Here is a 25963-nt window from a genome sequence, read left to right on the forward strand (position 1 = left end):
AAAGGTAAAGGTACCCCTGCCTGTCAGGGCCAGTCGTGACCAACTCTAGGGTTGCGCGCTCATCTCACTCAAGAGGCCGGGAGCCGGCGCTGTCCGAAGACACTTCCAAGTCAGGTGGCCAGCGTGACGAAGCTGCACCTGGCGAACCAGCACCAGCGCCGCACACGGAAATGCCGTTTACCTTCCCGCTAGAAAGTGGTCCCTATTTATCTACTTGCACTTAGGGGTGCTTTCGAACTGCTAGGTGGGCAGGAGCTGGGACCAAACGATGGCAGACAAATATAGGCAAGGCCTAATGCCACTGCCTTGTTATTACACGTGTTGCACATTTTCTTCCCCTATAAATCCTTGCTTGCATTTTAACAAGGGGAAAAGGAACAGAAACAGTCCACAGGATTTTGTTGAAAACAATGGCCACATGGATTTTTTGACAAGAGAAATTACTATCTACCTGGAAATCCTGATTTTTTCCCCTACAAAACGCCTGGTTTGTTTGCTATTTATGCCTAGAACAGAAACTACACATAGTGGTGCCATTGTCCAGGGCTTTAATGAAAGCAGTTTCTTAATGCCAAATGGCAAATTCCTTGAACTTACACGGAATGTCATGGAAAAGGAGAAAGTTCAAGATTTTTCTGTCTGCCATGAGAAAACATTTCTCTATTTCATTGCACACACTGCCCCACCCAAGTGCTTAGTGTACAAAGAATAAACTTTTAGGATACACAAGCTAAAGCTCTTGAAAGCAGCTCACAGTGCAGCAAAAGCAGTGCTGAGGTTTGCTTTCATATACAAAAAGGCCCCTCTTCCCCCTAAATCCAGCTTTTGTTGATCCACACCGCTTAAGGTTTACTGTACTGCCATGTGGCAGGTGATATATGCTACCACTGCCCGCCCTTTTTCTGGGAGCATTTTTGTTAAACAAAAAATAAGCAAGGGTTGGATCCAAAGAACCCCCTACCCTTTCTTGCTACAGCCGCCTCCTGAAGTCATTCCTGAGGGTTGGAGAACCCTTTAAAAATGTGTGGAAGCAGCATGGGTGATAAAATAGTGAAGACACACTTGGATCAAAGCCAAATATAGAGAAGTCATAACTCTTCTTGGTAAGACCACTTTCCAAGCAATCCTATACAGTATATATGTCTGCTGAGAAATAAGCCCCACTGAGTTCAATGGGTTTGACTCCCAGGTAGGTGCCCAGCCCTATTACCAAATCAAACCAATGGTCCATCTCTCTCAGCACTGTCTAAACTTTTTAAACTCTCCCAGCTCTACTTAGAGACCTTCTGCATGCAAGCCAGCTTTGATGTCTTATACTGACAATGTGCTTTTGGGAAAAGTAGAAGAACAGCCATCGAACACCCCACAAAAACTAAATACAGATTTTGCGTAAGTCGGACAATCACTCTTTCCCATCCTACCCAACTGATTCTTCTGTGTAATGATGCTCTGCTCTTCCTCTTAGAAACTAGCAGAGGAAGGTTTTTATCTTCAACTGCTCTCACATCAGAGAATGGGAAGAGATCAAGAGCACCCTGTATAACAAGCAACATTGTTTTTTTAAAAAGAGTTTCCTGCTCGAGACAGGCAGTTTTGTCAGGCAAAGCAGGGCCGCTGGAGAAATGGCCACAGCCAAAAAACCCACAGCTTCCTGGCAGTGTGTACGATAACATTTGCACTTTGCTACTGAACGACAACATTTGCACTTTGCTACTTTCTACAGAGGGACACAGGTGGCGCTGTGGGTTAAACCACAGAGCCTAGGACTTGCCGTTCAGGTCGGCGGTTCGAATCCCTGCAACGGGGTGAGCTCCCGTTGCTCGGTCCCTGCTCCTGCCAACCTAGCAGTCAAAGTGCAGGTAGATAAATAGGCACCGCTCCGGCGGGAAGGTAAATGGCGTTTCCGTGCGCTGCTCTGGTTCGCCAGAAGCGGCTTAGTCATGCTGGCCACATGACCCGGAAGCTGTACGCCGGCTCCCTCGGCCAATAAAGCGAGATGAGTGCCACAACCCCATAGTCGGCCATGACTGGACCTAATGGTCAGGGGTCCCTTTACCTTTACCTTCTATAGAGCAACCTGTATAACCCAAGCAGATACAGGTGCTCCCGAAATTTAAAATGCAAGGAATAAAATAAAAACTAGTTTTCTGATATATTAGTCATTAGCCCATGCCAAGGTTAAGAATTTTTAGCTGTAGTACCAATCTCAGATAACCATCTCCCCAATTTCAATAGAAACTGTTGCTTTGGACTGCAACTTAAAAATGCACCATTTCCTTTGAAGTTGCTGACTTCTTCTAGTTGCTTCCACTTATGTTCTCCTTCCCCTCCCTTCACTTCCTCCCACACCCACCTTATTTGTCTTCCTTGAGAATTTTCAGCTGTAGTTTGACAGCAGAAACAACTGAATAACAAACTTAAGCAACACAGAGTTTTGTGTTGTCCCTCCACCCCTATTTAGTCACCACCTTATAGCTCAAGCTAATTAGTCACTATGAACATGTACACATATGGTCAGGGAAACTGAAAACAGAAGGGCTAATTCACTGCAGATGGATTCTATTATTATTCAGTAGGTTATGGGACATTGTCTCCTATTCTTTTAGTATGACAAGAAAAAAAAATAAAGCAAATATAGTAGAAGTTATTTTCTAAATCTTCATGTTCTAATTTGCTTTTAAATAAAGGGGCTCTGGAGAGGGAGGAGGCAAGACTGCAACCCCCCCCCCCCCGGCTGCAGCATGCAGATGGTATGCAACTAGGCTCACCCATTTTGATATGAAGGGCAGCAGATACGGAAGATGCAGTCTGCTGTCCCACACATACAGCCTTTATGATTTGACCAGGGAACAATAACACTCCCTTGGCAACTACTACCGGGGATTCTTCCCCATGTCACATTCCAGAGGAGAGACTCAGGAAGGAAGCAATGGAAGATTTGACGTACTTTTGGAGACTTGAACCAAGTGTGCAAACACAGTCAGCTTTATTTGTAGAAAAGAAAAACCATTAGCATTCCTCTTCTGTCTTCCCAAAGATTGTAACAGGGACCTCCTTCCAGGCTGCTTAGCTTTGTTTCAGCAGAACAGAAAAAAAGCTAAGGAAAATTACCAATAAATATTTTGGATCACTTTATTAGTCCCATGCAAACAGCTACAAAACTTATCAGGAATTCTTCTGCAACAGAGAAAAGCCTAGGGGGCTTCCTCCGTTTTCAGAAGGAAATAGGAATGTGATTTTAAAACTCAAGGCTACAAATGCTTAGAGAGAAATACTATGGCGAAAGCAGAAGTGTAGAGATCAGCCCAAACACCGGCCAGTTCCCAAAATCTACATCTGCCTGTTAAGTGAGAAACTGTGATCAATACCAACCAAGAAAGATAGCAGCATGAACTGGCTCCCACCACTGGTCCTATGCAACCCCTCAATTTCTTCTTTTTTTAAAAAAAAAACTGAAGAAAGATGGTAAAGGCTCAGATGGTGCAGATTTTAACATTTCTGGCCCCCTAAACTGTGATTAAGGTATCAGGATAAGACTGTGGGCATTCCTTCCTTCCTTCTTATAGCGCAAATTCTCACCTCTGCTGGCTGACGCTAACAAGCATTGCTTTTGTAGCCAAAGCAGGGTTGGAAGTGGCCTTACACGCCTTGGGTACAAAAGAATACATACAATACCATATTTAGCACTAAAATAACATAATGCTACCTTATGGGTAAAGCAAGCTGAAGAATGGGGCGGGCACAGCTAAGTGGCTTTTCAGCCTCTGGCATGTTCTTGATCTTAGGAGATTTGGCATTCTGCATCTTACTATCAATGTGCTGGTCATGTTGCTCCCTCAATCGCACATGCACAAAATCTGAGTCCCAAATCATGTATTTCAAGTATAGATTCTGCTAATACTATCAATATAAGCAATGTTTATATTGCAATGTATATACTGAGATCTTCAAAGATCTCAAAGTCCAAATGTCTCCTAATTACTTCTTATGGGAATGAAATTTTAAGCATTTCATATACAAAAAATACCAGTGTGCTGCACAAGAAAGCATGCTTAAGGCTGATGCAGTCTCTGTATTGGTTTCTGGATATTAAGTATTTACAGTTTTCACTTGAAATTTGTTTTTGAGTAAAGCCCTTAGCTCTATGTATAGCTCTATGAGAAATTTAAAACCAAAATAGCAAATATAACAGCAGATGCCACACTGAATGGACTTCTTGTTCTTTCTTTAACCAAGCCTAAATATTAATCCAGTAGTTTTTAAAACAAGTGCAAAATGCTAAGCATCTGCCAGAGAAAACTCTGACTTCAACTTTCCAGGAGCTACGTGTAAATTTTCATGTCCTAACCTTCGACTACTGGCAGCTCAAAGGACAGCCACTGTCAGCATAAAGCCAACGGTTTCCATTTCTAGTATCAACAAAACCTCTACTGTGAAGTCTCAGGGGGTTTAAAATGAACCACGAGAGTATTTGAGTCTTCAATCGGGCGATGACCCAGAAGTGGGTTTTATTGGCTGAAGACTAATGCACTAAAACTAGAGGTCAAAGTAGTAGATGTAGGAAACCTATGACCCAAATTACCTACCTGCTTTCTTTCTTTTAAATTACCACGTCCATGCAACTGCTTTGACAAATGGGGAAATAAACCTAGATAAATAACACTGCTATTTTTTACTAAAGCGGAAGGTTCTGGGCAATCCCATCATGAGCTCATACTGCATCTAGTTTGGCTCTCAGCAGTTTAGGGAACAGGCACCAAAACAGATGGTGGGCCTTAGGTCACAGAAGGTGTGTGAGTGACATTTCAGAAGGTGGACCCAAGCCTGAGTGAGAGGAAACAAGTGTTCATTTACCTGAATTGTGGTTCCAAAAAAACAGAAGCCCCTTTTACTGTGTATTAAACATTTAAGGAACAAAGATATTAGAAGACTGGTTGCTGCAAAGACAGGCAAGGAATACATTCTGCAACTGCAAGAACCAGAAAAAAAACCTAATATGGTGGTGATGAAAAATATTTTTCAAGGATTAGAAAAAACACAGAGGCCTGGTTTGGATGACTGTATTTTTGTGTTTGCTTATGAAATGGATACACAAGTCTTTTGCTCGAGTGCACCACTCCTTTGCAGTGCACAGCAATCAAACCATTAAGTCTTTAATTAACCATGGTTTCTTCTTCTTCTTTTTTTACAAACAATAGTTTCTTTTCTTACAAACAATACTTACCAACTTTGGAACAAGCCAGGATATAACACAAACTTATTGGTCTGGCTGCTACACACCATGAGAGATGGAGCAAAATGACTGTATATGCAGGCAAAAGGCTTGCAAATATATTGGCTGAATAAGCCAGTATATGCTTTTCCAAATGCCACCAGCATTAAAAACACTACCCAAAATCTTTCATCTCCTATTAAGTGACTTGGCTTAGCAACTGCAGGATTCATGACAATGATAGGCAAGTTACATTTAAGATAAACAAGGAAATTTATTTAGCCATAAGCCTTAACGTTACATTAAATGGGCTTAAGTGCTAAGCAAGATTTCACCACTTAATTACTTGCTTCATGTCTATATGGGATACAGTAGAAATAGTTGTGCATATATAGGCTAGAGCTAGCTAGCTCCTCCTCAGAATCAGCCTATGATAAGAGTTACTATTCCTACCTTGTAAGCCAAATGTGTATAAATGTGAGTGAAAGGGATTAGGACCCCATGACCTCGTTCTCACTGTGGTCTGGGCTGCACCACTGGTGTTGGAATGCAGGTGGGGGACCACAAGATTGAATCTCCCCCAAACCAATTCCCTCCAAGGGTTCAAGCTTAGCTTCTCCCTGATGTGCTATGTGGAAGGAATTTTTTAAAATACAAAGGTACATTCCATTATGCAAGTCCCCATCTGCAGAGGCAAGTGTTACTAGTTCACACACAAATCTACCACCTCAATGAGAGCCAGGTCTAAGTAAAAACACATTTCCATTGTCACTTCAAGCAACTTCAAGATTCTAGCATGTAATATCATCTTACTTCTATGGTTTCAAAGTTATTTACTGATGTTTATGGTGGTAAATGGAACGATTAACCAATGGATGAAACACAAGTAACCAGTTTCAGATACACCAGAATGGTATTTAATTATTTGGCAGGTTTTTATTTTGAAAGAAAAACCATAAATTGTTGGCTAATTCTCCATCTAGACAATATTCAAGACAAATATCAGACCTGCTGCAATACCTTCTTTGCACTTTCGGGTCCCGCTTCATCAAAACGAAATCTGACGATACGAAAGTCTTTGCAGTAAATTATTAATTCTGTTGGGTTAAATTTAAGCTTTTGGTTGGGGCCGAGAACTTTCTGTTTCCTCTTTGTGTCATTTACTGCAAGAGAGAAATTTTTTTAAAATAAAAAGGAGACAGTTATGCATATAACAAATAACCATGTTATGAATGCTTAACAGAAACAAACTGATATACAACAGCTCCCATCTGAAGAGTACATTGACCTGCTTACTATTTATTTATTTTGATTTAATTAGAATATGTATAAATAACTTGATAAAAGTTTTCCAAGTAGTGTACAAATAAAATTTTCCAGCAGGTGTCTACAACAATAGGGCACCTGCCTAATGGCAATAGACTATCCTTCTGTTTGTATCCACTTTATCCTCCCAGGTGTTCAGAGCTTCACAGCTTTGTAGTGAGCTCTGCAGCTGACTTGTGTTTCCTTCATTCAATTTCAACACTAACAACTGCACCTCTGGTCAGAATCTAACCCACCTCTGTACTATTGTGCACAAACAATGGCATAATTTGAAACTACTGGCCCAAGAGCCAACTGTACATGCTGTCCAAACCACGTAACTCTTACATGGTGTCCCTGTTACTTTGGGTTACAAATGCTTCCTATTTCTTAGTTCAGTTTCATTTAGAAGGCATGCATTTTTGGTGACTTCCCGCCCTACTTCCTGGATGCGTCCATAGTTTTCCCTGTTGCTGCATTATATTGCATATTTACTCTAATTCACATTCCATTTCTTAAAAATAATATTTTTTCATTATCCTTCAGCTGTCCATTTATCAATTTATTTATAATATACAGTTAAATTAATGTATATTTATTTATTTAAATAATGCATATTTATTTAAATTAAATAAATGTATATTTATTTAAAGTAAATAAATGCATATTTATTTAAATTAAATAAATGTATATTTATTTAACAATTAGATTTCCAATATCAACAAGTGAGGTCATTAATTCCTTTACATCTTGCATGTATAGCAACCTGGCATTATCCTTTCCCTAGTTTTTCCCCTTTACTTTCCAATTCCATAGTGCATTCAACCAAAGTGCTTTCCTGTCTGAATCCTCTTTGGTGTGTGGTATATTTTCACATCACAAAGCTTGTAATCTGTTGTTACTTATTGTGTTGAGTTCTCAAGGACAACCATCTGGCTCACCATCTGGCAATCCAACAATCATCATCACAAACATCAACCCAAAGAACCAAGGGAGATGTACTGTAATATCCATAGCTGTCAACTTTTCCCTTTTCTTGCGAGGATTCCTATTCGGAATAAGGGAATTTCCCTTAAAAAAAGGGAAACGTTGACAGCTATGGTAATATCTTGAAAACTTTATAACCAGTACAAGCCCACCTCTCCCCTTTCACAGTCAAATCACAATTCTTGCACTCTACCATTAGGAATTCCAGATTACCTTTTAGGCAAATAGATCTGCTCCTTCTTTGCAGGGTTAATTATATTCCAGCAATCTTTGTCTATAGTAAATACACTCAGTTCCAACATCCCAAATTTCAATTGTGCCCTTGAGATCTTTGTTAACCAAAGCCATTTCCTGTCCAAATCATCACTGGTGTAAGATATATTTTCATATCACAAAGCTCGTGGTCTGTTATCAATTATTAAGTTGAGTTCTCAAGGACAACCATCTGGCCCACCATGCAGTCTAACTAAAATCATCACAGATATTGACCCATGAAGCCAAGCGGGGAGGGGGGTATACTGCAATATCTTGAAAACTTCCATGCCCACCTCTCCCCTTTCATGGTCAAATGCACAAATGGATCCACTCCTTTCTCACAGGTTTTAAGTATGTTCCAACAATCCTTGTCCACAGCAAATTTGCTCAACTCCAGTGTGCTGAGATCCTTATTTACTTTAAATTCTTTATATTTCAACATTCTTAGGTGAAGTAGGTAGTGTTCTCTTGGTAAAGAAAAAGAAAGCAGATCGTCCCCCTTCCCCGTTGCCATTACTCCACCAACTCACATACACAGTTTCTTTCCAACCAAATCCCAGATTTATTCTCTTTTACTAGAAGTTTACTAGACTTGTTAACTTTTATTCTATTAATCAAGAGGGCATAGATGCGACAAAAAGCTTGCAAACCTTAATACAAAATATAAACATCCACCCCTCTGCGCTTCCAGCTCTCATCTACGGCAGGAATTACCTTCTTCACAAAACCTCAGTCTTAACAGCCAAACTGTTTGCAGCTTACTGTTCTCATCTTCTCCATAGGGTGCCTTTAACTTATATCCAATTATCCGAATTGAAAAAGAAATCTGTCATTTGCCACGGCAGACATGGAGGCTGACACTCTGATGGAAAGCTTAAGACCCAGCGCCTCACCCCTCCCTGTCCCTCATGGAGGCAGGGAGCAGGCACAAATGGGGACCACAGATCCCCTGGAATTTTCTCAAAGCGTTTTGGGATGCATAGCACCTCAGTTATCCCCCTCCACTCCATCAAAGCTTCTCTTGAGCCCCAGAGAGCTGCCACCATAGTCGCAGGCAGAACTGGAAGCTGGGAATTCTGTTTTAATTTCCTAAACATAAATGTACCCCCCCCCCAAAGCAAAAAAAATCTATCTTTCATATCCAGCTCCTTAATACGTACCTGTCACTATCTGCTCAATGCATGTTAGAGCAACATCATGTTCTCCCAGGAGAAGGTTCCTGTAATGGAATTTCTGGAATACAGGAGATAAGTTCATGATAAATACCACAACTCACTTTATATTTTGGCCTAATAATTGTGAAGATGAAGTGTGATGTATGCTTTGTTTGGTTAGATGCAATCATCTTGAGGGCTGAGGGTCAATATTTTATTGCCACTCAGCGTAACATTAAGCTAAAAATATTCTCCTGCAAACTACATTAGAGAAACCAAAGGAGGGAAGGAAGCAATCAGTAGTAGCAGCAGCTCCCAACAAAATATTAAAAACACAATAAAACATCAAATATTAAAAACTTCCCTGTACAGGGCTGCCTTCAGATGTCTTCTAAAAGTCATCGAGTTGTTTATCTCCTTGGCATCTGGTGAGAGGGTGTTTCACAGGGCGGACACCACAACTGAGAAGACCCTTTGCCTGGTTTGCTGTAACTTCACTTTTTGCAGTGGGAAACCGCCAGAAGGCCCTCAAAGCTGGACCTCAGTGTCCAGGCTGAATGATGGGGGTGGAAACGCTCCTTCAGGTATACAGGGCTGGGGCTGTTTAGGACTTTATAGGTCAGCATTAACACTTCGAATTGTGCTCATGCCTTTAGGACCAGCATTATATGGTCCTGGCAGCCACTCCCAGTCTAGCTGCTGCATTCTGGAGAGTTGTAGTTTCCAAGTCACCTTCAAAGGTAGCCCCACGTAGAGCGCATTGCAGTAGTCCATGCAGGAGATAACCAGAGCAAGTACCACTCTGGCAAGACAGGGTGCAGGTAGGTAGGGTCTCAGCTGTCATACCAAGTGGAGCTGGTAGACAGCTGCCCTGGACACAGAATTAACCTGCACCAAAGAACATGGTGGTGTGCTTTTTCAGTATCTCATTACTATCATCTGGCAGTTTTTAAATTTCATTTGGTGGTCTAGTTCTTATTTGTATATTTTTAATGTCCATATAAGCATTTTCAACATTTGGTAAGATATCTGCTGTCTCTTTCCTTCTTTTATTGATATTTTAATACTAGTTTTAAGCTATACTGTGCAACTGTTTTTATAGTACAGTGGTACCTCGGGTTAAGTACTTAATTCGTTCTGGAGGTCCGTTCCTAACCCGAAACTGTTCTTAACCTAAAGCACCACTTTAGCTAATGGGGCTTCCTGCTGCCGCCGCTGCACGATTTCTGTTCTCATCCTGAAGCAAAGTTCTTAACCCGAGGTACTATTTCTGGGTTAGAAGAGTCTGTAACCTGAAGCGTATGTAACCTGAAGCGTATGTTACCCAATGTACCACTGTATTATGCTAGATATGTTTACTATTTGGAGTTACCTAAAAGAACTTTAATTCATAATGCACTGAGCATATTTTTGTGTACCTTTGGAATTTCATTCCAAACTATTCCTATTTTCTTGTAAACCAAAACAATAATCTAGATGTATGACAATAACATTCCCCGTTAAAATTTCAATATGCAAGTAGACAAATCAGCAGGACCTGCATCATTATCAAACTCCAGTGTCTACTTTTAAGTTTATAAACAAAACAAGACTACATTTGCAAAATAAGCAATGTAAATTGTGATCAAAGCCCGGGCTTACTGTTCTCTTCTAGGAAAATGCTCTTTGCACATGTGGCGATTCCCCACTTTGTACACACCAGACATCTACCTCCTCATGTAAGAAAACCATGAGTGCACTTGTGCGCACACAAGAGCTGATGAATGGGAACCATTGTTGCTGAAGTGCATGGCGAGTTACATCAAATTTATTTTCATTCCAGGCATTTTGTTTTGCACCAATTTTCAAATTGAGAAATTGGTTTTGCACCATTTCTAACTCTTTAATAGCACTCTCATAATTTTTATTCAGATTCGTCATGGCCAATGGCTAGTGCAATAAAGTTATTTGGATTGGATTTTCAAATTCAAAGAGTGTGGGAAAGAACTGATGCTTTAGCAATTATTTATCTTTTCTTTTAAAAAACAGAGAGGGTGTGCCTCTCTTAAGATGCTGAGCACATGGTGCACAGTAAGAGTTGGGGCCACTGGCACTCTGGCTCTTCCCCTCCAAGGCCGCTTCACCTGGTAAGTAAGACTTCTATAACCTGGCCTACAGAGAGGTCTTTTAAGTAAACCAGAGGGGCTCTTCTTATGTTAGATACATTAATCTTTATTATTATCAGAGCAGAAGCATTCTTCAACAAGGTCAGGAACGAGCAGTGGCCCATCTCTCAACCAACACCACCCCTCATTGCCAGGCCAGGTCCCTGTTCTCCAGCTTCTAAGCCGAGCTATCTAAAGAAGCCAAGTATGCCTGAGTATCAGTCTTGTTATTTATTATGACTATGACAGATCAACATGGCTATCCACCTGAATCTGGGTATTAATGGGCTACCTAGCTCTCAGTGGATGTGCAAAGCCACCAAGGGAAGTGCCCAGTACTAGGAAGCAGATCCTTGTCTTTCCCTGGTATTGCACACTGCCGAGGCCATTAAAATGACAGCCAAGTAATTCAGAGATGTGCTGCAATTCCATGTTTGTTGTGGAACCCACAACTTTCTGTCCATTAAAGCAGCTGCAGCCAAGTCAAGGAAAGTGCATCACCAACAGTTTTGGCATGAGCTGGCAGTGGCCAGTAAGAAGAGGAGGGATGTGAGGGTACTCCTTGAGGTCACTCATTTATCATATTTTTACTCATAGTTTCCCATCACAGAAGCCCTGTGGGGTAGGTTAGGCCAAGTAATTGCAACTTGTTCAAGACCACTTAGCAAGGTTTACTGTTGGAAGCCAATATGAACCTCGGTCTCCATGCAAATTCAACACTCTATCCACTTTAACACACTGGGGTCAGGGTAAGCAACATATTATTAAGCATTCAAAATCTGGCACATTAGGGCTGAATGAAGAATCCAGGAGAACATATGGTAGCTAACATCAGGAGGAGCCCAGTAGACCTATGTGTGGCTATTCTGCTGCTTCTCCCTGCCTACACACCCCTCCCAGCAAATGCAGGTAATTCTGAGCCAAGCTTGGTTCAAGATAAGGAACCTGGAATGGTTCGGGAAACTAAAAGGCCTACTCCTGGAACATGTATGGACTCAGGATTGCAAGTGTGCTGGCTACAGATGAGTCCTGCTACAGCAGACAATCTAAGCAGGAGGTCATGGGTACAAGGACCTCCACAATGGATGTCTGTCTCTTGGGTCCTCTTGTCAGCCAAGGGCAATTGTATTATGGAACTCAATAGGCATAGAAACCAACCTGAAGTGGCATAGGATCATCTGTAATGAAGGATATCTTGAAGTTGCTGCAAACCAGCTTTCCCCACAAATCATACTGACTTGTATTTGTTGCAATGCATTTCCTCACAAAGTTCACTTCATTCACCACAATTTCACCTTTAAAAAGGGGGGAAAGCAGATTAAAAGAAGATTCACTCGATGTCTTAATCACAGCAACCTGCAAGGAGAAAATTCACACCCATGAATCTGTGGTTTTATGAAGTAATTTTTTTGGGGGGAGGGGGAACTAGTTGTGAAGCAAATACTGAATCTCCTTTCTGAGGAGCTTAAGCTTTACTTCAATGTATGTATTGCTTGGGTCATGTCATGGTTCTTTAAAGAAAAAAATAATTACCCAAGTATCTTTACACAGGTGTGGGGGAACCTGTGGTCTTCCAGATGTTGGTCTCCAGCTACTATCAGCCCCAGTCAACGTGTTCAATGGTCAGGGATGATGGCAAATGGAGTCCAGCAACACCTGGAAGGCCATAGGTTCCCCACCTCAATCCAACGCAAAATCTGAATTTCAAGGTGTTCATCTCCAGTTACTAAAAACTATTTTTCTCTTCTATTCTATACACCAAGAGCCATCCAAATATTTTAAACTGCATCCTCATCATGATATAAAATTTATTTAAATATATACATCATCTTTCAATGGCTGTTAACAATAGCTAATAAAAAAAGAAGAGGAGAGTTCCTATTCCTTTCACAACACTGTTCCTCTCAGGTCATTCTATAAAGCCTTTCAACCCTTGGATCATTCCATCCCTCTAGACAGTCACACCACTTTTAATGGGTTAATTAATCCAGATCTGCAGACTTCAATTTCAAAGAAGAGATCATCAGATTTGTTTAGAAATATACTGACAGATACAACCACAAAACCACAGCAGAGTATGCAGAGGTGGCAGTGAAAAGTACTCTGCATTGCTTGCTGCCAGACTAAAGAAAAATGGCTTTTGTGTCTATGGCCCCCCCAACAGAAAATGACAATAAGAGACTGGACAGGGGAGTATGGTCATCCTCCATCCTTATTTGCAAGGCTGGGGGAAGATGTTTGATCTTCTATTCAACCAGCAAGGCCAAAAAGGTAGAAAGAACATAGGTCACTTGTTGTCCTACTCTCCCATCCCAAACCTGCATGATCCAGCAAGCGATAAATTGACTTGCAATAACCACTCAAAAAACCCCACCAACCTTATTTATTTGCCAAATAATACAGTTCAGGAGTTTGGCTTCACTAGGAAAAGGTAAGCAGCAAAGCTGGTATTTGCTCTCTATAATGTTTAAAGTGAGCAACAGTGCAGTTTCCTTCATTTTCCTTTTCCATGGCATAAGCTGTTCTGAGGGCAGAACGACAGTCACTTGTGTGTGACTTGAATAGCCAAAGAGCAGAAACAAGAGACGACTGCCAAGAAACTAGAAAACAACCCACCCACCACATTACTGTGAAGACATTCACAGAGACATGCTCACTAATCCAGCCAGAGGATTACATCCAAATTACATTCTCTCAAATTTGAGTTACATTTCAAATACTTTCAGAAAACACATGCAACAATTTGATTTCATTAAAAGATTCTGTTTAAAATACACCCATGAACACTTTGCTAGCTGGCATCTTGCTCTAATGTCAACTTACAATATCTTATACATAGCTTATCCTCAGTTCACTGTATGAAAGTGAGCACTGTATTTTTCTGAAGTGAGGCAGCATAAAATGCTAAAACAGGAAATATCACTATGCAACAGCATGCTATAAAAAGATGGGGAGGGATGGGGGAGGTCAGAAGAAAAAGCAGAGAGTATGATTTTAGGTTCCAGAAACCAACCCCAACACTTGGGCTTTCACCTCAATCAAGTTTTATTTTATGTTGTCCACAGTTAAGGTTTGTTTTTATTTCAATCTGGTATTTTCAACATATACTACCTCTCTCTCTCTCTCTCTCGTTTGAAATAGAATAAAGTCACCTGCTGAACTGAACATAGCAACTTGTACAGATGGGAAGAATTTGCTGAACAAGGTCCCCAGATGTAGTGCAGATATGGCAAAGCCAGATGAAGAACCTGGCACCTGTCGTGTGCTCTTGGGCTTGAAATTGAAGAGTAAACTACAGAAATATAAATCCTATGCCTTCTCAACATGTTAACAGCCAATAGAAAAATAGTATGAAAGCTTATTGTTTATTAAACAGCAGAGACAGAACACCGAAAGTTACTTCACATAGTGAGCACTGAAGCCACGTAAATACTGTACTATGAATGACTGAATGGGACACCTTTAAAAACAACAACACCTGATCGTCAACTGTTTGTTGGAGATCCCTTTCCCCATGTCTATGTTGCATTGTATTCTGATGTTTTAGGGTTCTGTGTTTAGGTTTTGTTGAGCAAATTGCCAGCAAAATTAACTGGTACCAAAAGCATTGTAATGTAATAAGTCTACTTAATGTGACAAAAACAGGAAGGAAGTCATGTAAGTATCAAAGAGAAATGCAACCAAGAAAGTCAAGTAGGAGCAAAACTCAACAGCTGCATCCTGAACATGACTTGTCTTTCTGAAAGCTGGGCAAGATTTTCTTTTAGGCTGAAGGGTGGGTACCATATTGCTTGTCATATTAGCAGTATCTGTGCTTTTAAACACGTGCTTATGTTTGCTGTAAAACTTCAAAATGTTTGACTAAGAATTTTTTTTTACTGCACATTTCTACAATTGGATTATTTCTGATGTAAAAGCTCATTTGTTCCAGTACATTTTAGGAATCCAGCACCAATGCATGCACTCAGCTGACATGGGAAATGTCCTAGGATATATTCTGGGGAAATGATATAGGCACGTGGAAAAATAAGAAGTTGTAGTATTGAATTGGAGGTGGGCCCTATGATGCCTTCCTGCCACTATCAGAAACACAGATATATAAGCTTATCTCCAAATGGCACCTTAAACCTAGGTTGCTGTCACCACAACGGAATGTCAAGGCACTCTTTCTGTGGTGGCATTTACATTATTTATTTATCATCATCATCATCATCATCATCATCATTTCTATATTGCTCAATATTTTAAAGAAAACCATCTCAAAGCGGTTTACAACACATTAAAACATCAAATAAAACAATCCAGAATAAATCAACCTGTATACCATTACTGCCACAAGACAGTTGTAGCTTGGGGGAGGGCGGGCAAAAAAGTAGTGAGGATCAGAAATAGTGGTTTGCTAAGGCCACCCATGAAGTGAAGTGACTTGAAGTAGGAACTTCTAGCACATCATCCCAGCAAATCTTTCAGTCTTACCTAGGACACAGGACTTCTCTAGGGAAAACTCTCACAATTTCTCCCAGCAACTGGTGCACTTATGGTACAGCAGCAGTAGCTTATAGCATATTTAGATGGATGTAGTTCTCAACCATATAATGGTTTACACTGCACTGTACATAAACAGATACCCAGAGAGCAAACTAGTATATTAAACTGAAAAAAACCTTGAATAAATTTGCTTTCTGACCTGATTATGGTCTCACAGCATTTTCAGTCACATAAGTTCTTACTGAAGAGTGGGATATTAAAACAGAATGGGTTTATTAGCATGCACCAAGCATTTATATGTAAATTTCCTCTAATCCATGTTTAAATGAATCTTCTGTTCAGCTTGCTCAGTAGCTATTTTAAAGTTCAAAAGGGAAAAAACTGCATCCTGGTGAGATTCTATTTGTAAACTCATGAAGTGCTTTTTGACAAACCTTTAAGGGAATTTTCATGAGCTCTTACAATGTGTTACTGGTCCCACAAGAGATCTAGAAGTAATTGCATGCTGTTATCTTAACTCTTGCCACCTGTTCAGATTTTATTCAATATCCTTCCCTGTGAATTAATACTTAAGATGCTGACACTAATGGCAGATTACATGGGGCTAGGCTCAAAATGAGGCAATTTTATAATTAAGAATGGAAACCAAAGTATTTGGACATTGCAGAAAGAGTAACAGTTTACATTGTTCAGTAGGATCTCTTGATATGATGACTTAAATTTTACAGGAATGAGAGAGGAGTGATTACGATGGAAGTGATAAGAATGAGCAAAAGAGTAGGGCTTTTCAGACTGGTCACAAAAATTACTTTTTAATATTATGCAATGTTGATCGCTGCCCCAGATAAGTCAATCATTTCCCACAACACACAGCAAACCAGAAGACGTACATAAAGCAAACCCCTACTTTGAAGTTATAATGCCATACCCCAATGAGGCACCCACAAGGCTCCCCAACCTTTTATCTTCCCTCATCCCCTCACCTGCCTAATGGATCAAAACAAGTCAGCAGCCTTTTCTTAGCAGCTCCCATAATGTGGGATTCCCTCCCAAGAGAGATTAGATTGGCTCCAAGTTTGTTATCCTTCTGCCGGCAAGCTAAGACCTTCCTGCTGCAGACGATGCTGATCACTTGGCTATCAGGCCAAACTGTTTTTCTAATGGGTCTTGATGTATTTTAACTACTGTTTTTAACTATTTTTAAAAAATAAATAAAAACTTTGTATTTGATAATACTACTTTAAAATGTTGGAAGCCACCTTGAATTCCAACCTGGGAGGAATGTGGGATATTTTATTTTGTTTATTTATTCAACTTCTATACCACCCTTCATCCTAGGATCACAGCGCAATTTACAACATAAAACTCAAAAATACATATCATAGTAACAAGCAAAAACCATTACCCCACACAGTTTAAAAGGCCACAGATTATTTTATTAGCCAAATATACACATGATATAAACTCATGAAATAGTAAGATTAAGAATCATTTTCTAAAATGTCCACTCAGAAAGCCAAAGCCCCAGAAGGCTCGCTATTACACACACCGTTCTTGGTTTCCATGGTCTTCTTTGTTACCCTGAGCATGTCCTTCAACTCCTTGTCTCCTAAAGCTCTGATCTACATTTGGTTGTGCCAAGTAAGAGCTTGTTCCAGCACAACCAAAGAAGCAAACCATGGCCTACACTAACTGGTATCCCAACCGGGTCTGCTATTGACCATTCATTGGCTCAGATGAGAACAAATGCACCTTTCCAAGCACTTGTAAATTAACCAACCATCATCTGCATGTCATTTAAGGTCAGGATCTCCACTATAAATATGCACAAAGAACCTCTTGTGCATTACACTCAGTTCCAAATCCAGGCCACAATTAGTTGCATAAAATATGTATGACTCCTCTCATCTGAATGAAGAAAGAGGTTCACAGGTTTAATAGTAGACAAAGGAAAAGAACCACAATAATCTGAAAATGGGTTCAGTTTCAGTCAAAACTTTTGTTATGGGTATCTTCCATATGTCTATAAAAATGAGTTATATCAAGTATACATTAAATAGGAACATGGGTATTCTCAGATAATTCAGTGATTTGTACTAGTCCAAGCTTGGCTTAGAGATGATAGCTCTTACCTATAATTTCCCCCATCTATGCATAAATGCAACCTCCTCTAACAGAGCCTGCATAAAAGTTTTAAACATAAAGGGTAGAATGTTAGCACATGAATCATTCCTAACTCAGAACAACCAAAGCAGTCACTGAACTTCCTGCACTGAACCACAAATGTAAGAAATTATTTTAGTGCTTAATATAGAACTAGACACATGCCATACCAATGCTTCTGAAATTAAACTCTCCTTTAAATGCAAGTGTACCATCTTGCATTTATGACCAACACATTTTTATTATAAATGTAAAAAAAAAATAGCATCACAGAAACCAGGTTTCCTGAGGTTTGGGGTGGTTGAAAATATAGCATAACTCAACTGTATACATACTTCTAGAATACTGTGATTTGTGTTTGATGATGCATCTAGCAACTGATGGGGAAGGAATATAAAAAGAGAGAACGTTCTAAATCTGTGCTTTTTAAAAACATACAACCCACAAAAACACTACCAAAAACGTACAGCAGTACAACTCCAACTTGGCTTAAAATTTCATGTTTTGGGGTTCAGTGTTTAACATACAGAAATCCACACTGTTGTTATGAATCTAGCACTACCATCTTGACAATGTGGGAAGAAAAGAGGGGTGAGAGAACAGTAAATAAAGGACATTTCATTGAACCCACCCACACAACAGAAGGAAGTAGAGTGTGTGAAGAAAGGGTAACAAGAGATGAACATTTATTATCTGAATTTACAAAATGTTGCCTATCAAGACATTCTAACCAATTAACTAAACTACATACATCAGTTGGTTCTGCCCAATTACATTACGTCTTTGGGGGTAGGAGAACAGAGCATGTTAAATAGGGACAGTGACTAACTCACTTCTGATCAGAACAGTAATACAAGCAAGCAGGATGCAACTAAACTTGCTGAGGTGTGTCAGCAGCAGAGTTTACATCTTTTCAAGATGTTAGCAAGGACAGTTGCAGAGTTCTGATAAAATGGGCAAATTTCAGAACGTTCATAGATAGAAAGTTAACAAAGTTTATTCTTCAAATATTCTGATTTAGAGATAGAGAACTAAGCATAGAATAAGTAATGGAATGTAGCTAGGACAAAATTAGAAGGTCTAGCTGGGAACAATGCTACCTGCCTGCATCCTGAATTAGCTGGTTAACTATGCATTCTGTACACTGGTTGTGAAAGATGAAACATGAAAAATAACTGAGGCCTCTTTTTGGCCAAAGTTTGTTAGGACTTTAGCAATAGCTTTCCCATGGAAATGCCACCCTAAATTTCTGCAGAATTCAATAGAAACCTGTGTTGTTACAAGTCACAGTCAATATGCCTATTTCACTTCTATGCTGTCAGCAATATCAACTCACTGGAGGGTAAGCTCCTACTAACGATGACCAATTAAGTCTCATACCTACCGTATTTTTTGCTCTATAAGACTCACCTTTTCCCTCCTAAAAAGTAAGGGGAAATGTGTGTGTGTCTTATGGAGTGAATGCAGGCTGCGCAGCTATCCCAGAAGCCAGAACAGCAAGAGGGATCGCTGCTTTCGCTGCGCAGCGACCCCTCTTCCTGTTCTGGCTTCTGAGATTCAGAATATTTTTTTTCTTGTTTTCCTCCTCCAAAAACTAGGTGCGTCTTATGGTCTGGTGCGTCTTACAGAGCGAAAAATATGGTACTTCCTACAACTGGAGGGAAATGCCAAACTTACACTGTATTAATTTGCTGTCTGGAAAGTGAGGAGAAAATGGGGCTGAAGCATTAAAAACCTTCCTCATTGCTATGATATTCTTTCTAGTACAGACAAAAATGAAACGTGAACCTCGGGTGTGGTGGGCCAGTTATATCTGACCGACCGCTTCTGGGCCAAATTTGAAAAATTCACCCACCCACCAAGCACCTGACATTACAGGCAACCCCCGATTTGTGTGGGTGTTGCATTCTCGGTAACTGCATGCTCCGCTCCACACAGCCACTGTTCTGCACCCTTTTCTGGTCACTTCTGTGTCACCGCAATGTTTGTGTGCAGAGTTGCAAGTCAATTGGACACAAGTAAATTGCTTGTTGCCTGTAAAGGTAAAAGGTAAATGACCCCTGAACCAAAGGTGACTATGGGGTTGCAGAGCTCATTTCGCTTCAGGCTAAGGGAGCCAGCGTTTGTCCAGACAGCTTTCTGAAGCCTCAAGGAGGCTTTGCTCTAGGAACACAAAGGGGTTTGCAGTGAAACCTCTGCTAAAATTGAATTTTTCTCCTCCACTGCAGCTGGTTTCACTGCACACTCTTTCAAGATCCTGCAGCAAGGTAAGTTGCACTGCCCATAAGGAAGGGACGGGGGAGAACATACCATACTCCAACAAGGAAGGACCTAACAGGCCAATCTGGGATTCATAGAGGGCCAATGTTACATGCCCACAAGCTGGACGTTCCCCTACCCCTGTTGCGGCTGAATTCAACAGGATAGAGAACTATCACACAGAGGTGTAGCTCCTTTTTTCTCCTCTAACAGGGAAGTAAGACACTGTTGTACTCTGGACGCACTCCCACTATACAGAGAATGCAAAATATTCACTATATATCCTAACAGTATATCTATCTTCAGTCCCCCCACAATTAAATTCTCTATTTTCTGATGTGACATTCTAATTCCTCTTTAGTCAGACTGTCCTTTGCAGAATCAGCTGGCCTCAATAATGACTCATTCTTCAGCCCACATCAGCAACTGCCTCCCATGTTGCTTGCAGTTTTAAAATGTTTCACAAAAATATTCCATGGGTCAAAGCTTCAGTGAAAACAAACACCGAAAGTTATGCTGTTATTTTAATTAGAAAACTGAATTCTGATAACTTGGATCTGAGGCACTTTTAAGCTTGTAAGCTAACAGAGGGGGTTGCTTTATCTGTTTGCAATGTATGCTTAAATAATCTGGGAGCAGCTCCCGGGGGGAGGGGGGGCCAGTGTGCCGCCTCCTGTATGATATTTATTTATGTTCTCTGCAGTTCATGACAACTATTCCTACCCTGCAAGTAGGTTGAAACAGCAAGTCCGTTGCCAAGTGTGGAGAAATCTCAAATACCAATAAATCATGAAGTGTGGAAAACTAAGCTTTGTGCAACGACTATGGTAGAATGCAGTTGAGCTGTGTGCAGGACAAGCCAGCATCTCTCTGTGCTTCTGACTGATAAAAGAAAGACCCATTGGGCCGTAAACCAAAGTTCAGCACAGAATTAGTCAAATTAAGAGACCATCGTTACTTTAGATTACTATACCCACAGATGGGGCACTGCCAGTTATCTTTTACAGATTTAATAGTTACATGTTTTATACAGAATTTTAGACAATTCAGTGGCGGTCCTGGACTGAGTGCATGTCACTGGTGCTGTACAGACAACACAGGAACAACATCATTGGAAGCTGCCTTCAACTGAAGCAGACTACTGGTCCAGCTAGCTCAGTATTGTTCAGAACGACAGGCAGCTTGCTCTCTACAGTTTCAGAAAGGATGCATTTCCAGCCCCTTCTGCAGACTGAACCTGGGACCATTTACATACAGGTGCTCTACCATGCAATTTCTGGCCCCTTCCCACACAATACATGAGCAACAAATACGGACCATTACTCAAGTGCTGGATGCCGAGCTCTCTTCACCCTAAAGCCCAAGTAAAAAGGAAAATCCATGCTTGGAGGCAAGCTTCAGCACTTGCTTCATCAGCACCCAAGTGTGGCAATCAGTTATTGCTTAATCTCACATTAGATTATAGGACTGGAGAAAAAGTGGAGTTTCACAGTGAGCCTTCTGAGAAATAAATATTCATCTACTCCACATGATAGCAACTGTTAAAAATGTAGGCTGTGTATGGTCGGGGGTGGGAAGAGACCAAGTAGGCAGCCTTCATCTGCACCCCACTTCCCAGTTTGCTTTTTAGGGAAAAGGTTGATCTATTTTTCTCCTCCTCATCCCCTCCGCCCTTCTTGGCTTGCCACCTACCCTTCATCTCTCCTTTCTTTCTTAATGCTGGGGGTGGGAGGGAGCCCCCCAAGCAGCCCCATTCAATATGCTTATTTTTGTGCATCATTATCTTGTGTGGGGCTTACTTCCAAGCAAATGCACCCTGTACTGGCGCATGGGACACATGCCTCCATTCCAAGTACAGTGGGGTCGGAAGGCACATGCACGTGTAGGGGTGGGCAGGGCTCTTAGGGCTGGTATCTGTTTTTTTAACCAATGAACTGCTGAACTGGAAAGGAATCCTAGAGTGAAGCCAACAGAGCAAGAGCGATAACTGTGCAGTGCCTCTTGCTCTGCTGGCTTCCCAGCAAAGCGGGATGAGGGACAGAAGGGAGCCCTTATACAGAGCCCCTTCTGTCCCCCATCCCGCTGCGCTGAGAAGCCAGCAGAGCAAGAGCAATAGCTGCGCAGCGGCTCTTGCTCTGCTGGCTTCACAGCGAGCGGGCGACGGGAGCCATGGCTCTGGCTACGGAGGCATCCCTCAGCTCGCGACTGCAGCTGTAGCTGAGGGATCCCTCTGCTGCCAGTGCATTAGCGCCATAAGATGCACAGACATTTTCCCTTACTTTTTAGGAGGAAAAAAGTGTGTCTTATGGAGCGAAAAATACGGTATAATTAAAGAACGAATCTGGGATATAGAATACCAAAATGATCTTAACCAGTCCTCTAAAATTTATAAATCCTTACATGAACCTCAAAGATCACATCCAGCAAATTACTTAAGTGCCCTAAAAGGTAAAGGTAAAGGGATCCCTGACCATTAGGTCCAGTCGTGACCGACTCTGGGGTTGCGGAACTCTTCTCGCTTTATTGGCCGAGGGAGCAGGCATACAGCTTCCAGGTCATGTGGCCAGCATGACTAAGCCGCTTCTGGCGAACCAGAGCAGCGCACAGAAATGCTGTTTACCTTCCCGCCGGAGCAGTACCTATTTATCTACTTGCACTCTGAAGTCCTTTCAAACTGCTAGGTGGGCAGGAACAGGGACCGAGCAACAGGAGCTCACCCCATTGCGGGGATTCGAACCGCCAACCTTCTGATCAGCAAGTCCTAGGCTCTGTGGTTTAACCCACAGTGCCACCCACGTCCCCACTTAAGTGCCCTGGACAACCCTAAACATCATTGGGCATTTTCCAGAGCCCATTTTAACGTTCTCCCTTCAGCATTATTAGAGAGCAGATATCACAGCATCCCAACTGAACAAAGATTATGCCAATGCAACTCTGATGAGATGTCAGAATAAGGAAGAGGTATCTTAAAGATTGACAAACATGTTCCTGCATATACCCATATGGGCCCCAAAACACAGCAACAGAAAGAATGCTTACCTGGCAAAAGAACTGGCTCCAATTTTTTAAGTCTAGGCTCCGGTGCTATCTTGTCTTCAGTCTGAAACACAATAGTGATAAAAGAGAGATGTAATATACATGAACTAATCTAAATTGCTTGTAGAATCCTAGTCTGAAATACATATTCTAACCTAACCCATAGCTCTCTCTCGTGCTGTGTGTGTGCGTGCAGAAAGATAAAGAAAAGAAAAGAAAAGAAAAGGACCAAGAGAGACAGCAAATGAAGAGAAGGAGAGAGGATATTAAAGAAAGATAAAAGAAACATAGGTAGCCGCCCTTAGCTCTCAATTTGAGACTGTTATGGCACAGACAGGGACGCGGGTGGCGCTGTGGGTAAAAGCCTCAGTGCCTAGGGCTTGCCGATCGAAAGGTCGGCAGTTCGAATCCCCGCGGCGGGGTGCGCTCCCGTTGCTCGGTCCCAGCGCCTGCCAACCTAGCAGTTCGAAAGCACCCCCGGGTGTAAGTAGATAAATAGGGACCGCTTACTAGCGGGAAGGTAAACGGCGTTTCCGTGTGTGGCTCTGGCTCGCCAGAGCAGCGATGTCACGCTGGCCACGTGACCCGGAAGTGTCTCCGGACAGCGCTGGCCCCTGGCCTCTTGAGTGAGATGGGCGCACAACCCTAGAGTCTGGCAAGACTGGCCCGTACGGGCAGGGGTACCTTTACCTTTACCTATGGCACAGACATAACTGTCTGTAGCAAATACAGTGCATGACCGCTGCTGTACAGTGGTGCCTCGCAAGACGAAATTAACTCGTTCCGCGAGTTTTTTCGTCTTGTGATTTTTTCGTCTTGCGAAGCACGGTTTCGGGAAAGTTTTGGAAAAGCTTCAAAAATCACCAAAGTCTTCAAAAACCTCAAAAAAGGCTACCACACTGCGTGCTATGAGTTGCTCCTCGAAGTCAAGTCGCAACTGTATTAACGGTTTTAAGAAAAAGGAAACAAACTTGCAAGACGTTTCCGTCTTGTGAAGCAAGCCCATAGGGAAAATCGTCTTGCGAAGCAACTCAAAAAACCAAAAACGCTTTCGTCTTGCGAGGTACCACTGTATAAACATTATGCTTTCAACAAGGCTGGCAACTATCTGCAGTATCAGAACAACTGGCTTCTATGCAAGTGGGTTAATATGGGAAGTAAAGTCTTATCAACTTTGCATGTGCAACTGCACATGCTGCAACTGTGAGAAACCCTCCTGGACACCTTGCTGCAGCATAAAGCATGCCATGAAGATTTAAAAAAACTTTCTCAGGCATAAGAAGAGGGTGTAAGCTCTTTGGAACAGCCTCACTTTTACTGGGATTTTTTGGCATGCTGTTTTTAGTCACATGTTCTATTTCTTTGCATTTTCTTCCACAGTTCTTACAAGGATTTTAAAAAATCTATCTTTTAAAAAAGCTTAATTCCAAAACTGAGTAAAAATCTAAGCAAATGCATTTCAATTGTGCTTGGCCAAAAGGAAAACAAATCATTTTGATTAGCAACACGATGGAGAAAAGAAGAAGCTTTATGTCAAGAAGTGGGACACAGATTTTTTTTTTTAAAGTAATTACGATGGTTAACCTTGATCCAGGAATGGGTAATTGGCAGAATTCAGTTTTTTGTGATATCAGGGGAGTTTTCATCAGAACCTCTGCCACAGCAACATGGTGTTGTCACATGGTGCAAAATTAGAAACGAATATTCCACAAGATCTATCATCTGCCAAGAAGAGATGGCATCATGAGAGTGAGTTCCAGGGAATGTCATTGCTATGTGTACCATACAATTCAGAGGCAGCATGCAACTGAATGCCATCTGCGGGGAAACAATAGAAAAAGGGGGCTATTGCCTTCATGCTCCAAACTACAAGAAAGAAGAATCCACCTAAACATTAGGAAGAACTTCCTGACAGTAAGAGCTGTTCGACAGTGGAATTTGCTGCCAAGGAGTGTGGTGGAGTCTCCTTCTTTGGAGGTCTTTAAGCAGAGGCTTGACAACCATATGTCAGGAGTGCTCTGATGGTGTTTCCTGCTTGGCAGGGGGTTGGACTCGATGGCCCTTGTGGTCTATTCCAACTCTGATTCTATGCTCGGGGGGGCGGGGGCGCTTCCCAGATCATCTGGTTGAACTAAGTTGAACTACATTGGCCTTTTGTCTGATGCAACAGAACTCATGAGACAGAGGCAGATGAAGCACACTGCCAGGGCCCTCTCTATGTGGTAGAAGAGGCAAGGGAGGTAACATCCCCTCCCTGTTCACTCCTAAGGGTGGGAAAGTAGGTAAGCAGGTTTGACAGACATATGTGTCAGCTTTTCCTTTTCCATTCATTTTCTGGTTGTGTCCATCCATGCATGTATGAAACAGGACTCACCCTATTTAAAAATGAGCAACCCCCACCCCAAAGGTTTTTACTTTACTCACCAATTTATCTGATGTCACAGTGAAAAAATAGTAACTTCTCCCAGCCCTTTAATTTCACTAACCAACACCTTTTTGCTTCAGGAAGCCAACTTTTAAGTTTAATGGCAAATCAGTTTTGAAAGCAGGGTATTTCACATTTGCTAAAAAGCTCCTGTTTAAAATACAGTTTAAATTGGCTGTATCAGAGTTAGATGTACCAAAAAAATTAACCTCAGATCTCTCAGTAACATGAATCAAGTAGCATTTTAACTTTAATCCTTCAAACAGGAATTTTAAAAATAAAAAAATCAGGCTAGTTTTTTATATAATAATAAAAAATAAGATGATAATAATAATAATAATAATAATAATTACTATTATTACTATTAGGCAGCAGCCAAACTGACTGGGTTGCCCCAGCCCCTCCCAACAAAAAAAAATAGTAAAAGCACAATAAAACATCACACTAAAGACTTCCCTGAACAGGGCTGCTTTCAGATGTCTTTTAAAAATCACATGGCTGTTTATCTGTTTGACATCTAGTGGGAAGACGGGAG

General features: G+C 41.3%; 1 protein-coding gene across 2 annotated transcripts in view; it reads right to left on the bottom strand.

The window, feature by feature from the left end:
• Positions 1–25963, bottom strand: part of MTMR10 (myotubularin related protein 10) — a 51444-nt gene that overhangs the window by 21154 nt on the left and 4327 nt on the right. The window contains exons 2-5 of one of the 2 annotated variants that reach the window (XM_028707129.2): positions 23007–23067; positions 12216–12352; positions 8920–8992; positions 6221–6375 (exon numbers count right to left, since the gene is read on the bottom strand). In XM_028707129.2, coding sequence (XP_028562962.1) covers positions 6221–6375; positions 8920–8992; positions 12216–12352; positions 23007–23067 — 426 coding nt within the window. The remainder of the gene's footprint in view (positions 1–6220; positions 6376–8919; positions 8993–12215; positions 12353–23006; positions 23068–25963) is intronic. The other variant, XM_028707130.2, reaches the window with a different exon arrangement.

Source organism: Podarcis muralis, chromosome 14 (assembly GCF_964188315.1).
Source record: "Podarcis muralis chromosome 14, rPodMur119.hap1.1, whole genome shotgun sequence".
NCBI classification, from domain to species: domain Eukaryota; kingdom Metazoa; phylum Chordata; class Lepidosauria; order Squamata; family Lacertidae; genus Podarcis; species Podarcis muralis.